Here is a 17,260-nt window from a genome sequence, read left to right on the forward strand (position 1 = left end):
ATGGAGGGTTTCCAAAAGCCCCAATTAGCAACTCACAGCAAACATTTCTTTGCATTAGCTAATGATCCGGCTACACTTGTAAGCAAACAAAACCAACATATCTAATCAATGCTGAAAAACCAACCGAATGCCTATTAAACATCTGGATGTAATTTTCTAGTTAGAACAAAATGAAAACATATGCAGGTTCCTTTGATCTGCATCTTAACAAAAAAATTGTTGATAAAAAAGCATACTGGTCAGTCAATGTGTCATTTTCATAAAGTCTGCTCGTTTCTCTTCAAATGCTCCCAGTTTAATTTAGTTGGTTTCCTGCAATCTCTAATTTTACCATATTGTGTGAAACCACAAGAGATTCTTTGGATGTGTTTTTATTTGAGGTTTTACTGCTGCATGGATCTGCTACTGATTTTTTTTCTTTCGTCTCTGCTTTCTCCCCTCCACCCCCCACCCCCACGCCCATCCTGTGCTTTTCTCTGGTAAAGAGGTGGGAAGGAAAGGTTACAAAGCAATTCTAGGAAAAAAATTCTCTGTACCCTACAGTCTTAAGGTTAAGAAACTCCCAGTAAAAAAAAAAAAAAAAAAAAAAAAGTCGAATGAGGAAATGTATATACAATAATACAATAACTCACAGCTAAAAGGAAGAGAAAATGACAAAACTGATCTTTTAAAAATTGATACAATTATTCTTTATTTCAAATAAAAAAGCAATAAATTTAAAAGAAGATGCATCATTTCTATGACCAGCAGCCATAATTTTTCCTATTGCTACTATATATAGCATCTAATTTTTGTAATTACTTAAGCTATTGGTGAGTTGGACATTTGATAATCAGCAACAAATGAATGTAAATATACCCATATGTGCATCAGTGATAAAATAAACGATCTGACGGTCTTTCTGTTTCTTTTGCAGAAGATAAAAAGGGAACTTTTCTCAGAGACAATTTTTTCCTATGGAAGCAGAATACTTAATATCATTTCATGAAAAAACAGCAATCCATGACTATGCTAAAGGTAAAGAAGATTATGTTTAACAGACTTTAAATAGAAGATCAAAATTATAGATTTCATGAGTAGAACTATTTTCTTTTAAACAGGCTCTAGGCAATCTGCACATATATTATTTATTTAAAACATAAGATTAAAGCTACTTGATTGTTTAAACACCATCATTTGTAATGCAGTTTGATGAGAGTTTTGTAGTATAATTATTACAGCATGACAATCACAGGGAAAATATGACCTTGAAAAGGGGCCCAGCCCTCTCCCTCTCTCAAGGAGGGTGCACTGCCCCAGAAAGAAGCTATCGAAAACCCACCATCTTTAGGCACACAATTAAAGGCCTTCCAATTTCAAAATCATCATTCTTTCTTTTTTCCAGTTATTACATTATACAGAAATCAGAAGGCCTGGTGTTTCAAACTCTACTGGTAACAAAGCACTGGTTAAAAGAAAATTTCCAATTTTCACCCATGGCAAACTGGGAAATACAGTGAGTAGACATGTTTGCTTTGAATCGCTATATTAGAGAACATTTAAAGACACTGGGTTAGAAATGATTTTGAAGGGGATGGAAAGGGAAGAGTAGAAGAGAAGTAGCAACACTTTTGCTCCTGTCTCAAAATATAGTGTTTAAATTTCTCTGTTTAAACTTAATTACCAGCCTGTGCCAGTAAATCGAAGTAAAACTTGGGTAAGCCAGGGAGAAGTCTCAGTGGCCCAGGTTGTTCCAGCATACACAGGCACAGTGATATCCAAGGACTTTCTACAATGTCCTGGAGCTGATTATGATATCCACTGACCACAGACTGGCGGACGGGGCCCAATCACTGGATGAAGATTTCAAGGCACACAGGTTGCCAAAGGACAAACTTGTTGCCCGTGGATCATATGATTTCAAGAAGTCCTGTGTGTGGAGCAAGCCTGTTCTGGTTATCACTAAATTTAACCAAGAAAACAAGGGGCAGTGCTCCCTTCCTTTCCATTCTCCATTTTAGCAAAATGATTATGACCCCCTTCCTAATCCTACTTAATAAGAACACTGCAAAGCCACAAAGCCAAACTTGTTTAAGAATTTACCATGGTCTTGTAAAGACCGGCTAAAATTGCTCCTTTAATTTTTCATTTATAACTGATATTTGGGATTGATGCAATTATAGACAAATCAATATCATACATATTTAAAAACAACTCTAACAGTGAAATGTATTACCCACAATGCTTTTGATATTTCAAGAAAATGATCTCTGCAAAAGCAGATCATCGAATAAAATGTATTTCTGTTTAAATAAATGCCTTTCCATAAGTCTCTTGAAAGTAAAATAACAGGACGGCGGGGTCATTAGTACTAAAAACTTAGTAAGTACGGTCCAACATAAGATGCATGCTTGTCAAAGATGTGTCTCTCTCATGGAAGACTTCACCACCATTTGGCGAAAATAGCATTATTCGCTCACTAATCACGGGGAAATAGCTCCACTGAACTGTTCTTTAATCGAAAGTATAAATGCAGCAATACTGAAGATTTTCTGCTGTGCGGTATATTTAGAGAAACAGACAAAAACTGGAGATTTATACAGTATGCCCGTTTATTGAAAAATCTCAAAATCCCTCTTAAGTTCCACTTCATAAGAATTTCAGCCACGTCATTTACCCGGCGCTGCCCATTTAGCTCCTTACAGGGCTCAGACGTAGGGTAACATCCGACCTACGGTGGGGGGTGAGCAGGACTGGTTTTTCAGGTCTCAATGCTGGTTTATTCCATTGTCTCCCTTTGTTTCCAGGAACTGGAGACAGACCCGTGGTCGTGTCGCTGAGGCCCCTAAAACTCTCAGCAGCCTCATCCCCCAATACGGCGAAGTTGGAACTTTTAAGACAAGGACCCTGGATGTCGAGCCGCGGGGCAAAGCACCACATTTGCGACTGGGACGCGCTGTCTTACCCTGGCCGCACCTTGGGTGTACCTGCCGCCAAACGAAGGTAGACCAACCCTTTTGCAAAGTGGTGTGAAATCCTCCTATAAAAACCAAATCCCATCACCCCGAGCGCAAAGGGGGCGTGAGCATTAAAAGCCTAGTCTTACGAGGCTGGTGCACAAACAACAGCCAATGCTTTCTTTGCCCATTTATGCATTTTCCATCAAGTGCACAGTCCATTCCTTCTCGTGCATCCGCGAAAAGGCAGCTCAAAGAAAAACAAACCTCAGAGAAATTTTAAAATGTGACCTCACTTTCAAAAGAGTAGCATCACACAAGGGGCCAGCACCCCAAAGATGCGTTTGGCTTCAACTACCAAAAAGCCTACCTTCCCCCAGCCCCGCCCCCCTCCAAGAAGCTGAGCGGTTAGCCTCTGAGTTACTTTCCCTGAGATCTCAGGATTTGCATTAAAGGGAGAAGTGAACAAGTGGCAAGATTTTTGCAAACTCGAGCCCCCAGCTTGCGCGGCGGCACGCTCGCGGGTCCCTCCGGCTCGCGCGCGCCCGCGCGCTCCCTCGCAGGCCCCACGTTACTTTGATTGACAGCCCGGCGCCGCCGCTCTCCTTCGCACCGACCTTCCCAGCCACAGTGCCAATCTCCGCGTCTCGCCGCTTCCCATTGGCTGGCTTCGGCGTCCCGCGGTTCCTACAGGAACAGTTCCTCACCCAGCCCCGGCGGACGGCTGGCTGAGGCGGGCTGGGAGGGATGGGAGGGGAGACGGAGGAGACGGCGCTGATGGAAGCGAGCGGGGTGCAGGAGGAGGGGGAGTGGGAGGGGGGCGGCCCGTCCAGTGCTGCGCCGCCATAGGCTCCGGGGAGGCGTCGCGTCTGCACCCCACGTTGGGCGCGATGCACGCGATTGGCCGGCGCTGGCCTTCGGTTCCCCCTCCCAACCGCCCCGGCCCCCATCGCCCGCCCGCTCGGCGCTCGCGTCCCCCGCCTGCGCGGAGCTGGGCGGGGCCCGCTCGGGGCTGGGCGGGGCCCGCGCTGGTTAGCTCCGGAGTGTGAAACCGCGTGTTAATGTAACCGGCGCGAGATACGCGGGCGGCGGCTGCTGGAGCAGCAGTAGCGTCGGAGGGTTCCCGGTGCCCCGCGTCCGCGAGGCAGCTGACTGCACCCCCCCACGTATTCACGGCCGGGCGGGACCCGCGCCACCAGCCCGGGCCTCCGCCGGCCGGCGGTGACTTAACCCCCGCCGGCTGCTCCTGTTGCGACTACTCCAGACTCGCCCGCGGAGTTTGCCGGCCCGGAGGGAGGCCAAGCGGCGGAGCTCACTCCGGCCCCTCTCGCCACCATCTCCTGGATGTCGTACCCCGGGTCGTGAGAGAACTTTGCAGCGGGCTGGAGCGCCTTTTACGTAGAGGCAGACGAAGGGAAGGAGAGAGAACCGAGGAAGGGTCTCGGAGGAAAGGTCCGAAAGGGCCAGGCCGGTCGTGCGCGGAGAGCGCTCACTGCGCGCCGCACCCTGATGCGCCCCAGCCGCGAGGAGTAGCGGGCGCTGCGGGACTGCCCTCCGCGGAGTAGCCCCGTCGGGCCCGAAAGGTTTGTGCACCCGCAGAACATCGAGTGCCGGTGGCGCGGGGCGTGCCGAGCAGCCTCCAGGCGCGCCCTCCGCACTTTCCCCGCCTCGCGGTCTCCAGCAAGCCTCTGCCCGGGCTGAGGCTGCGGAGCGCTGGGCGCTGAGCCTCCACCGCGGCCGGCCCCTACCTCGCTCCCCTCAGTCTCGGGGGCCTGCGACCTCCCGGCCGAAGGCGCTGCCCGGACCCGCCGGGGTCCGCTCCAGACGTCACCCGGCTTGTTTGTGTGGGGTTAGCCGGGGGCGCCGAACCACCTGCACCTCGCCTGCCGCCGGCGCCGCGGGGAAACCCGGGAGAGGACGCGGACCGGGAGAAGAGCGAAGGAAAGCAGCCCGCCTAGATTTGTTTGCCCGGGACGGTTGCCGCTCACGCGGATAGCCTACGGGAGCGGGCCGGAGCCACCGCGCCCCCCGCCTCCCCGCCCGGGCGGCCGAGGCCCGTGGGTCGGAGAGCAGTGCGTCGCCGCGGAGGGTCTTGGTGCGGCCGGGCCCGGAGTGCCCCGCGATGTGGCCCTGAACGCGGGAGCCCGCACCGGCGGGAGCAGGAGCAGCCGGGCGCCGAGTTGCCGGTGCGCCGCTCCGAGCGCGCCTGCGTGCGTGGCCAGCGGGCCCCCTGCGCGTCCCGCTTCTGCCTGGCTTCCCAGCTTAATTTACCTCGGCGGGATTAAAGTTGGAAATTGAGCGGAGAATTGAGTTGCCCGGGAGCAGAGCCGCGGCCGCCGCCAGAGCGATGTTCCCGCAGAGCAGGCACCCGGTGAGGAGCGGCTGGCTGGGGGGCAGGGCTGGGGGGGGGGAGGAGGTGCTCGTCAAGCCCAGGGAGGCGGGTGGCTGCGGTGTTCTGGCGGACCCCCTTGTCGCTGGGAGTGCACGGCTGGGAGGCCCCGGGCCCTGGCCCCTGGGGTGGGTTGTGGGCTGAACCTCCCAATATTCCCCCATTCCTCTGGGCCCCCTCCTACTTGACGTCTAGACTGGGAGGGCGGGGGCCCCGGGAGAGGCTGAGGTTTCGCTCTCGCGGCCACGTCCTCCCCCTTCGGCGGGGCAGGTAGGGCGCCCCCCCCTTTGTTTCTGGTCTCGCCTATTTGCATGTCAATGAGGCCCCCGTTCCGGCGCGCCCGGAGGTGGCCCTGGCGACTCTGGGAACTGGGAGCCTGTGGGAGTTGTTTTTCTCCTCTGGTCCTCTGGGTCGGTATCGCCCCCGTGGAGGACGGCGCGGCGATCCCGACAATCTGGCCGGGTTCTCAGCTTCCGCCGGGGAACCCCCTTCCCTCCAGCGGTGTGCCCCCGGCGCACTTACTACGACCCATGCTGGGGGCTGGAAACGGCTCCGAGTCTCTCTAGAAGCCGGGGGTTGGAGGAGGGTCCATTTTCTCTCTCCCCAAAGGAAAGCGTAAACTAGAGTGCAGGACTCCGTTTCCCACCACTTCTAACTTTATTTTTTGTTTATGTCGCACCCACTTCTCTCTCCTCTGACTATCCATCCGCCTCCCCGACCCTCGGTCCCCCTCGCTGGTTGCCCCAGACGCCGCACCAGGCTGCAGGCCAGCCCTTCAAGTTCACTATTCCGGAGTCCCTGGACCGCATTAAAGAGGAATTCCAGTTCCTGCAGGCTCAGTATCACAGGTGCGTGTCCGGCGGTGACGGGCGAATCGTCGCCTGGGCAGCCCGGTGCCCCTTGTCGCCCAGCCCCATGGAGGTGGTGGCGACGGCTGTACTTAGTACAGGCGTCCAGGCGGTGGCGTGTGGAGTCGCAGTAAAGACCTGTCATTCGCGTTACCCCCTTTCCTGGCTCTTCCAGGGCAGCCCCTTCTCTTGTCTCCTCCTCCTCCCATTGTTTCCCTTTTACCCGTTTGCTGCTGTTCCAGGGAGTCTATTTTCGTGTATTTAGGAGTTGCATGAGAACCATCAATATTTGCACTTCATTTATTTATTTTGCAACAGGCTGAGCTAAAACCTTGGTTCAGTCGATGGCCTAGCCCTGGAGTGCGAGTTCAGGGAGGCAAAGCCAGTGTTGAAATCGCTGTTTGCAATGCTAGAGAATTGGGTGGTCTGAGGCAAAGTCCACTATGGAAAGCTAGATGCTTTTAGCTGTGCCTAGTTTTGGTGGTGGTGAGAGGGGTGGATGTGTGTAAGGGAAAGCTCACCTGCTTTGGTGTCATTCTGGGTTGGTTTGGGTAGGATGGGGGATTGGAGTCACACATTTATATCCATCTCAGCTTTAGTCTTTTCAGCTAATGAAACCTATTTGAAAAGATTAGTAAGTGAAAATGGTTTGTAAAGCTACCCATTCATAGTGGACTTTCTAGAAATGTTAGTTTCTCCTCTTGTTTCTATGAGGTCTTAACTGACTAGAGCTAAGAAATAACTGTGTAATGACAGTTTTTATTTTTGTCATGCTTGAGAAAAAGCACAGATGCTTGGGTGTGAATTTTCTTATTTCGTCAGAGGCTTTCTGATTATTGACCTATTGTCTACTTGAAGATAATAATCTCTAAAGCTTGAGGCATACCTGTCCACACCATGTTTACCAAGCAGGGAGGACTTCAACCCACTTTATCACAGTAGCTGCTTGACATATTTTGGCAGGGATTTTAAAACCAAAGGTTTTAAAAGGGACTAACAATTGTTAGAAGTAACTTTACAGTGACAATTTTCAAACTTTGAGTTGGCAAAGACAGTACATCCTATTCCTGAGACTGAAGATTGTGCAAAGGCCAGATTTTGGTGAAGTCCGGAGAGGCAAACTTTGATTCAGGGAAGTAGTAGTGATCAGGTGACCACCAGCAAGAATCAGTCTTCTGGGTCGATCAGAGGTTTTTACAGATTTTTCCTTGTTGTCATCTGATCAGGGTATGCACCAAGAAGAAAAAGGATAGCAGCTGAATGGATACCCTGTAATGCTCACTTAATTTCTTTTCTCTGGTAAACGCCGGGATGAAGTTTTTGAGTGTTTACCTAGATAGTTTATGGCTTTTCCAAATTGGTCTGTGTTTTTACTTGAAGTTCAAATATGTGAGGCAGATGTTAAAACAAGTGACATAATGTTTACATTAAGTTGCCTGTTTTGTTTTCGTAGCCTTAAATTGGAATGTGAGAAACTGGCAAGTGAAAAGACAGAAATGCAGAGGCACTATGTGATGGTAGGTATCCAAGATTGGGCTTTTTCCTTTTCATGTAATATGAGCAAATATGTGTTCTTAGCATTATAAAATGTGAGTTAATGAAATGCTTCATTCTTTTCTTTTTTTACAGTATTATGAAATGTCATATGGATTAAACATAGAAATGCACAAACAGGTAAGCTTTAGTTAAATCTCAAGCTGAAATGACAATTGAGTCATAGTTTATTAATACTGGCTTTGTCCTCTAGTGGGGGGTTTGTATGCCATTTTTCTGCCTTGGTTTCCCTTTCTGCAAATTGGTCGTAGTATTCTGAAGCAAGGGTTGCTTTTCTACAGTTAAACAATGTTTAAATGACTGGGTGAGCGGTGCTTTGGAAATGTAAACTAGCTTGTTTATAGGCAGGTAGAAATTGAGACTCTTGAGTTTCCTTTTCTACCTGGATAGATTCTCCTTGAAAGATCTGGGTATTCTGTAGAGTTGCTGAAGTTGCTAATGTTTTTGTTCTGGTTTGGAAAGAAGTGTGGACCTGTGAGACACTCCCGTCTTTAAATCAGGTTAAATAAGGCATATGACTAACTGTGGAATTTTCTTTATGCTTCAGGGCTGCGTAAACCGATACTCAGAATTAGTGGCTTATTAGCATACATCTTTTTGAAAAAAATTCTCAATTGGTGCAGGTTTGGAGGTGAAAAAAGTGTTCCTTTATTGCCACAGCATATGTTGGGAGTTGCTTCAGTCCTAGTAGTTTTAAAAGCATGAAAAGATTAGTGACTGGAAAGCTCTAGCTATGACTATGAGTTTGCAAGTTCCCATAAAATTCACACTTATGGCTACTATAATGGTGTATAAAAAGAGTATTGAGCTGGAACAAGGCACTAAGGACCTCATAAGAGAAGAAAAGCTAAATGATTGCTCAGCCCAAAGGACCCTCGATTGAGTAGTCATTGTCTGCCAAAGAAAGCATTAATGGCAGGGTGTAAGTATTCTGGAGATATGCTGACATTCACTTTTTCATCAAGACGCTGGTACAATAAGTCTTTTAGAAATCGATTGCCTCTTAAAAAATTATCATCAGATGAAGTTGCACAGTTGGACACATTTCAAAGTGCAACAATACAATTCTTACTTGATGTATATGTGCTATTTCATCTCAAACCCTTGTTTCATTAAATTAAAGAGCATGGCTGACCGGCTGGGGCACAGTGGAGAAATTGATTAGTTCAGCCTTCAGATCTTCCTTATATTCAAAGACTTTCATTAAGCAAGTATGTTTCAGAGTTGAATTCTGCTTTTGTAACTCTGTGCTCTTTGATTTTTAATTCATCATAGGTTTCATAATGTTAAGGTATCGTCCTGTACATTAGATCTGTTCTCAGATATGTGTTTGGAGATAGTGAAGTTCAGGGCCTTTCATTAATAATACAATTGGACCTTTAAAAGTGCTGATTTTATTCCGATTTACAGAGTTGGTATCCTAATGTATGTTGGGTTTTTGCCTTTGTTTTTGTGTTTAAATGGCTAGTGCCTGATTGAAGTACTTGTAACTTGTTGATAGTAATTGGGCTAGAAGATCTATGGTCATTTAAATAAATTATGCAAATGAACTTGGTCCAGAAGTTCTAGCCTGCCACTTTTTAAAAATAAGTTAACCCTAAAGACTCCCCTCCCCCACCTTTTTTTTTTGCTAACAAATATTCTGGAAGAGTAAGAGGAGACTAAGCTTTGTCTTAAACTCATAAACTCAAAGGATTTAATAACCTCCCTGACTCTTTTACAAGGGAACGCCAGCTTTGTGTGATGTATACTGGTGCTGGATTTATTGGGGGAACTAAGGAGGTGTGTAATTCTTCTGGGTTCCTGTAGGTTACATGGCAGAGTGACCTCTTCTTTATCGCATAGGACGAAGAAAGAACAGAAGAGGGTCAGGAACCCCCATGGTGTGAAAATAGTTTTCTAATGAGTTTCTGTACTCCATCAGGCATTTGTCCGTCCATGAGCCACTATGCATTAATAATATGCTGTATATAATTGGCTCAGTAATTTGAAAAATGTGAAAAGCTGAGAGACGCCATATCCTTCATAGTAGGGGATTCAGCCCTCTGAAATTTAGTTTATATTGTAAATGCTGACAGACCCTTAACTAGAGTGGTATGCAAAGCAGTGCTATAATTCAGTTTAAAGTGGCCTTACATTCGAAAAACATCTTTCTGAATGTCACACATTAATAATAAGTTCTGAGGAGACATTTGGTGCAGCTAGTAATCATAATTCTTATTAAAACTGGTGACGTCTGGCCCCCAGGGTGTAGCCAGGCTCAAATTGATGCTTTTTGCCGCCCGATCACCAGCATGGCCTAAGTGCTCATTATATTGTAGAGAGGGCCTTTGGAGCTCTCATTAGATTTGACAGGAATTCTCTCTAGGGGGAAACTGGGCATTAGCGAGACTCCTGACAGGCTGAAATTAGTCCTGCTTTATGGCTTATAACCAAATGCTAGCAAGGCATCATCAGGGGACACAAAAAATTGTCATTTCTGACAACATCTTTGTTACGGAAAAAATGCAGTGATGGGGAAACTTTCCGTGGAGAGAGCTTTAATGTTGTTAATATTTATCTCCAGTGTGACTACTGCTCTCCCTTCCCACCTTTCAGCGGGTTTGTTGAAAGAACGAGTTTTAGGGATTTCAGTGTCAAGTCTCACCAGACTTTTCCGTCTGGGAAAAAAAAAGTGGAAGTGCGTCCAAATCAAGAGTGGTATAATTGTGGTTTCCTTACTTGGTTTGGTGCCCACAGTCCATGTTTATGTTGTGTCAACACTTCCTGATAAGCCTTCCCCTTACTTTCTCTGCTCCCATTTGTGGCTGGTTACTGAGAAGTCAATGGCAGAGGGATGGTAATGGATACTTAAATCTTTTATTACAGCATTAGGACATTTTTTTTTTTTTTTGAGCTTTTTATAGATCTCTGCCTGTCCATCTCTCTCTAGGTAGATCTTAAGCTCTGGCTATCTCTATACATGAGAGGTGGTGACTTCTCATGAAAAATTGAGGCAGTTCTGATACCACCAAAGTGTTCGGGTACAATAAAAACCAGCAGGTAAATGTGAGTCTAGTTGTATTGAGGTCTGGGCCTAGTGTGTTTAACCATGTGAATTTTAAAGGGTTTTTTTTTTTCCCTGTCGTGGCATAGTATTACCTCAATTGATATTTTTGATTTTGGGGAACAGTGTGCACTGAAAATACATACATAAGCCTTGTCTGTTCCACTTATGTGTCTTTTCAGCAGGCTGATGCAGCCATGCCATGAGTTGTCATTAGTGGCTTGAATTTGTACAGCATTTAACAGTTGTCAAAAGAGATTTGCCTTATCCTGTGACATAGATTGGGGGTAGGTGTTTTGCTCTGTCTGCAGCTGTGGGCACATGTTCAGAGTCTGGGCGTTGTCAAGGCCAGGCACCTACTGAAGCTTGACTTTGGGTCACCTGGTCCCCAATTTAGTGTTTCTTCCCCGAGAATGAGGCCAGTGGTGGGAACACCACTGGCTTTCCTAGCTCTATGTCTTTCCTGTTTTCACTCTTGGTCTGTGCTGACCAATTTCACAATTTACGAGACACGTTGGGGCTAGACCCATGTTCTGAAAGTTATGAAAATTAGTAATGCTGATTGACCTGTGGGATCCGCAGCTATGGTATGTAGAAAGGTGTAACCAACCTAGCAACACTGTCTGCAGGTTAAAATAACATCTAAGAATAAAAGAAAATTAGAAGCATGTGGCCAGGACTCCTGGTTGAGGCCCAGACATGCAGTGAATTTGATCAGTCACTTTGTGTCACTGTGCCTGTATTCTTCTGAAGAGCAGGCAGAGTGAGCACATGGGGCTCTCTAGGGTAGTGAAGAATTTAAATGACAGGACTAGCTCTGGAAGAAAAGATGCATTCTGCAGTCCTGGTCATGGGGTGGGGAAGGAGAGGAGAAAGGAAAAACCAGATGAGAGCTTAATGTTTCTAAGCTCCCTGCACTATATTCAGCAAGCACAATTTCTCAGACCATGTCAATTTTGGAGTAGAACTGATTGCACAATTTTGATGTGTGCTTTTAAAGTCTCTTAAAAAACAAGTTGTTCTTTAGTAGTTTTTAAAAAAGTATTTAGGTGGAACTGTTAGGGATTCACCTGTGGGTTAATTCCATGGATGTGACTTACTATTTGTCTGCAAGTTTTACCTTTCTTCCTGTTTTTTAACCAGTTGTGCTCTCTGTCTACAGTTACTCACTTTGAGACTTTTTTCTAAGTCACTGTCTCCGAATGGGAAGTGACTAGCTGGAGTGTAGGCACTTAGAGTTAAGCTCCACCAGGTGTTAATCTTGTAATACAAAGAGGGTAGCTGTCATCAGGACTGGAGTGGTCCCCAACTTCATTTTCATTAGCCAGGCCTGTCCTTTACAAGCATAAGTTAAAAGAGATAAAGCTCCCTGTGTACTGAGAGCCAGATTCTGAGGTGCAAGATTAGCCTTTGTTTTTTTTATTGGCATCCAGGGCTCAGTCTTTACCCTGAAACCTGCAGCTATCCAACCCCTTTAACAGGTGGGCTAGTTGCTGATTTCTGTCAGGGCTGACTAGAATGAGACAAATGAGGCAGTTGCCTTTGGCACAGAATGTAAGGGAGGTATCAAAAACCTTAGTACTAAAGGTAAATAATACTATTTTTAAAATTCAAAATTGATACAAAAAAACTCCAATAGGAACAAAATACTATATAAGGGCAGGACCTGACAGTTTGGGAATACTGTTGAGATGAGGGAGGCAATTTCAGAGACAGAGCAGAGAAGAGGTGGAATGAATGGCCCATTGGGAGCTGTTGTGATCTGCAGGATCTGCCTTGGTGTAAAATACTTCAATGAGGTTCCTTAATTAGGCACTTCGATTAGTGACTGGGCAAGTCATTAATAAGTTGCCTGGGCCTTGATTTTCCTTTCTGAGAAGTGAGGGTTTAGACTAGGTAGTTTCTAAAGTTTGGTTTATCTCTTGATAGGGAAGTCACACTGCACCCCCACCGGAACTAGAACCTCGTGTGTGTGTGTGTGTAAAGTCTCTGGCTAGAGGGTTTAAGATGTGCCTCCAAACTGTTTATTAAGAAACACAGAGAGAGAAAAATTGTGTTCCCTTAGCAAATATTTAAATAAATCCTCTTGAGTGGTAGTTAAATTAAAGATATATTGTTACTGGCTCATGGAACCATTTTAAATTTCCATAAATCTGAGTCTTTGCTCTTCGATTATTAAACGTTTGTGGTCTCCAGAAGTGGATTAAGTTGGAGGAAACGAAGAAACTGACTGGGTTCTCTTTATTAAGGCTTTGATTGACTCAATCATTTCATTCCCTCCAGTCCGTGTTGCTTTCTGTTGCTTCAGATTATTTGAAAATTGAAATTCTCAGAATTAGTACCTTTAATGTGGAATGTTGGGTGTATGGTTTTCAGTTAAATTTTAGACAGCTGTTTTGGTCAGTCAGCTTATTTGACAAGGTTAGGTGTTTATATCTTCAAAATAGTCATTACTAATAGGATTGGTGAGTTCTATGGTAAGAAATGTGCCATAGGATTGTTCATATATGTATATGGTTTGATGTTTTAGGTAGAGAAAGTAGGTATAGGCACTGAGATGTGAGAGAGATTTTCTAATTTTCTGAGGCATGATTTGATCTAAAAAAAGTTATACTGAAGTTTTAAAATAAATGAAGATATTCATGTATTGCCATTTAGTTGGTTAAAGAAAAAATGGTTTCTAAAATTGTTTGCAAAACTATGATGATTATAGAATTGCTTAGTTGGTAGACCACCCAGTCGCCATAATGCTTTTTATGGAACTCCAGGAAATGTTGACACAAAGTTTTATCAAATAACCTGTGATTTTGCAGAAATCTATATTTCATTATTTTATAATTTAGATTTTAAATCATTTTAAATCATTTTAAAGTTTGATTCATTTGCCTGCCTTCAAACAACATAAAGTCATAACTGTGAGCACAGTTTACCCCCTTTCCCCACACGTTCTTATACTAGGTATAACAAGGAATTTATTTTTATTTTTACTTGTTTTTTTTAGTTTTCCTTGTAGTAGTATTTCCTTCTTAGTCATTCTTTGACTACAGAATATGAAAAGGGTAAGGTAAAGTTCATTTTGAATAGAAGGAAAAAACAATAAGAATTCTGTCTATTGAATTAATTTTTTAATCTGCCAAATAGAGAAAAAAATTGCTATTAAGTGTGGTGGGTGTATATCACTGTGCCCACTGGAGAGGGGAGAGTTGTATACACAACTGTTTTCAGTGTACTAATGAATAAATATTCATTATTTACTTGGTGAAGTGGAATCAGTTGTTCCCCGGAATGTAGGTGTATTTGAACTTGTATGTCCAAATCATGCAATTTGTTAAACCACTGAAATACATTCAGTACTAGGCTGGGTTTGATATTAGCACCGTTACTGATCTAACCAGATTATTAGTCTGGTATTTTGTGCAATCTGTCAGTAAAAAGTTTGAAAACATGTCACCCAACTTGTTTACTTATAAGTTTATAAATTATATAAATATAATTAATATCTTGTATACATTTGTTATATGTAAATGGCGAATTTAAATGGAGGGGTTGAAATATAAGTTCTCATATTCTCAGTGCACTATGCCCACTCTATAGACTACTAGCCCTACATTTCATACACTCTTGGAACTCTAGCCCTGAACAGGGAGCATCTTTAAGGTAATGAATGCAAAACACCTTTAGGGGCTTGGGTTTATGACCTCCTCAGTATGTCTGTTCTTTCTCATTTTGACTTCCTGTTATATTAATTGCCTCTGCCCATCACAGCTTTTGTGTCTGCCCCTGGTTAGTGTCCCTGCCAGTCTTACTTAGTCACCTCCTTCCCCTTTCTTGTTCTTTTTTTTTTTCTTAATATATCTTTTTTGATTTCAGAGAGAGGAAGTGGGAGAGAGAGATAGAAACACCAGTGATGAGAGTCATTGATCGGCTGCCTCCTGCATGCCACCTGCTGGGGATCAAGCCAAAACTGGGCATGTGCCCTGACCGGGAATCGAACTGCGATCTTCTGGATCATAGGTTGATGCCTAACCGCTGAGCCACTCTAGCCCGAGATCCTTCCCCTTTTAACCCAACCAAATGGGTCTCTTCTTAATGCCTGATATGTGTTTTATGTTTTTCTGTTTTCTGTGTAAAAAGCCCAGGCCTCTTTGTCAAACTTCACATGGCCTTCCTCACTATCCTTCGAGGTCCAGTTCCAGTAACAGCACTGCCTATTTCCTTCAAGGCTTTCTCCCATGACTGCTCCAATGGGAGGCTGTCACACCACTGTATTTACTGATATCTGGAATCATGGTTTTTTTTGTTTGTTTTTTTAAATACATCTTTATTGATTTCAGGGAGAGGGAGAGAGAGAGTTGAAACATCAATGATGAGAGTCATTGATTAGCTGCTTCCTGCACGCCCCCTATTGGGGATTGAGACTGCTACTGGCATATGCCCTGACCGGGAATCAAACTGTGATCTCCTGGATCCTAGGTTGATGCTCAACTGCTGAGCCATGCCCAACCGGGCTTTTTTTTTGAATCATGTTTTTTCATGTGCCTCTCTTGTTACCCCAGCTAGATTGCAGTCTGCTTGAAGCTTGAGTTTGAGACTTACGTCTCCCCTTCCCAGTGAGTCAGGCAGAGTAGGCACTTGTTCAGTAGCCAGTAGCATTTAATATGCTCCTTATGTAGAGTGGTAGTTGGATCCTGAATCTATATGGAAATGAGGTGAAAACTGCTTGACAAAAAATCGTACACAATAGCTTTCCCCAGCAATTTTGGCTCTTTGTGGATATGTTAGGGTTCTTCAAGCCCATGGAACCCGGATTAAAAACTTGAATCGAGAGTATGGGTCCTTTTATGCTAAAATTCAGAATGAACTCGATTTGATTTCACTAGCTGTTGTATAGGACTTTAATTCTAATAATCTTATCTAACCATGTTTGCTCAAGTTGTTTTCCTTTTGGAAAAGTGATTTATAGTCAGAATATCCACTGAAGCTTCTTAATGGGGAGTTTATAATTAGTAATAATAGATTTGGGTTTGTACTAAAAAAAAGAGAAAACAGGTTGCATGTTGGGAAGTGAGCTCCCATGTGAATTGAGTGTGTATGTCAGTTACTATCCCTGGAACCACTGCTTATCTCTTAAGGTCCACCACAGGCCTGATAGAGTTGTGGTGTGGATAAGTTGAATTACAAGCTTCGCCCAAGGCATTAAACTTGTCTTAGTTGCCAGGTTTCTAATAATAATGATTAGACCCATTGATTATTTACTTACAATTTTTACATAGTAAAACTTCACCCTCCAAACATTTTCTTATTAAAAATTTCAAATATACAGAAAAGAAATAAAATGTACAGCGAACACCCATATTGTAACCACCTATATGATACCAGGAGTCTGTAAGTAAACATTTTGTGATATCTGCTTGTCAGATATCTTACATAGAGCTTTTGCACCACCCCTTCACCCTCCCCTTAATGGGTAACTGAATAATTCTGGAAAAAACTGTGGAAAACTTAGAGGGTTTGTCAGAGGGCTGGGCCTTTCTCTAGCTACAAACCCTGTTTTAGATGGATAATGTGGAAGAGGAATTTTCTCCAAGTACATTTTAAGAATTCCATCTTAACAGGTGTTTATAATATTTTATAACATTTTCCTCCTAAACTTGCCCTTTGTGTTTTGGGCATGGTTGTATTAGGTGGTCCACAATTACATGGTGTTAGGATACCTTCAGCTGTCACCTGAAAGTGAGATTTGTACTTAGACAGGAAGGCCAATTTCCCTTCCGAAGCCTTCTTGCCTTTTAGCCCTTTGTAATGCACCTCTAAGATGTAATCATATTTGCTTGGGGAAATAGCTTTAGTGTTGATAGGTAGGAAACCAGGAAATAATTGTGCAAAAGGACTCTGACCTTGGACTTTGTGTGGCTGGAAACTGTCCTAATGGAGAAGTTAAGCTCGCCTCAGATGCCGTGGGTGGTGGAGGGGGTTTGAAATACCAGAAAACAAAACCTCTTTGACTGCCCCTGTATGTGGAGGAGGCTCTCCAAGGCAGGGGGCCTCAAGGAGTGCAGCCTTAGTCCCCTCTTGATGCCTTGAGCAAACAGCCAGTCTGAGCCTCTTAAAAGTAAGGTGACCAGCCAGTGTATTGACACGCACAGACACAATAGAAAACTGCATTAGGAGGCGAGCCATTGGGATTTGCAGTAAATATATTACAGAACACAAGTGACTTGCCGATACTGCTTGTTTAGCAGTTTGCAAGGGCAATGACAGTATGGATTTTTGAATTAGAAGGGAAGGGCTGTTCTTTCTCTGTGCGGGAACATCTACTTGATGGCTGGGGAGAAAATTGATTTAGAGAACAAAATGCAGCCGCCTTTATTTGTGCCATTTGAAAGGCTTCTATGGATTAGTGAGTGAAAATAAAAAGGTCGCTTTTGGTTTAGGAAAGGGGGTCTTAACATTGATCTGCATCTTGGTCTGGTATGGAGAGAATAAA

At 44.5% G+C, this 17,260-nt stretch overlaps 1 protein-coding gene across 3 annotated transcripts in view; it reads left to right on the forward strand.

Moving 5' to 3' along the window:
- Nucleotides 1-3,996: 3,996 nt before the first annotated feature.
- LOC308563887 (transducin-like enhancer protein 1) overlaps nt 3,997-17,260 on the forward strand; it is an 81,894-nt gene continuing 68,630 nt past the window's right edge. For 2 of the 3 annotated variants that reach the window (XM_081151459.1, XM_081151460.1), the window contains exons 1-4: nt 3,997-5,307; nt 6,073-6,173; nt 7,627-7,690; nt 7,803-7,847. In XM_081151459.1, coding sequence (XP_081007585.1) covers nt 5,284-5,307; nt 6,073-6,173; nt 7,627-7,690; nt 7,803-7,847 — 234 coding nt within the window. In that variant the 5' untranslated portion in view covers nt 3,997-5,283. The remainder of the gene's footprint in view (nt 5,308-6,072; nt 6,174-7,626; nt 7,691-7,802; nt 7,848-17,260) is intronic. The other variant, XM_081151461.1, reaches the window with a different exon arrangement.

The sequence above is a fragment of the Miniopterus schreibersii genome (genome assembly GCF_964146895.1).
Source record: "Miniopterus schreibersii genome assembly, chromosome: 11".
Taxonomy (NCBI): domain Eukaryota; kingdom Metazoa; phylum Chordata; class Mammalia; order Chiroptera; family Miniopteridae; genus Miniopterus; species Miniopterus schreibersii.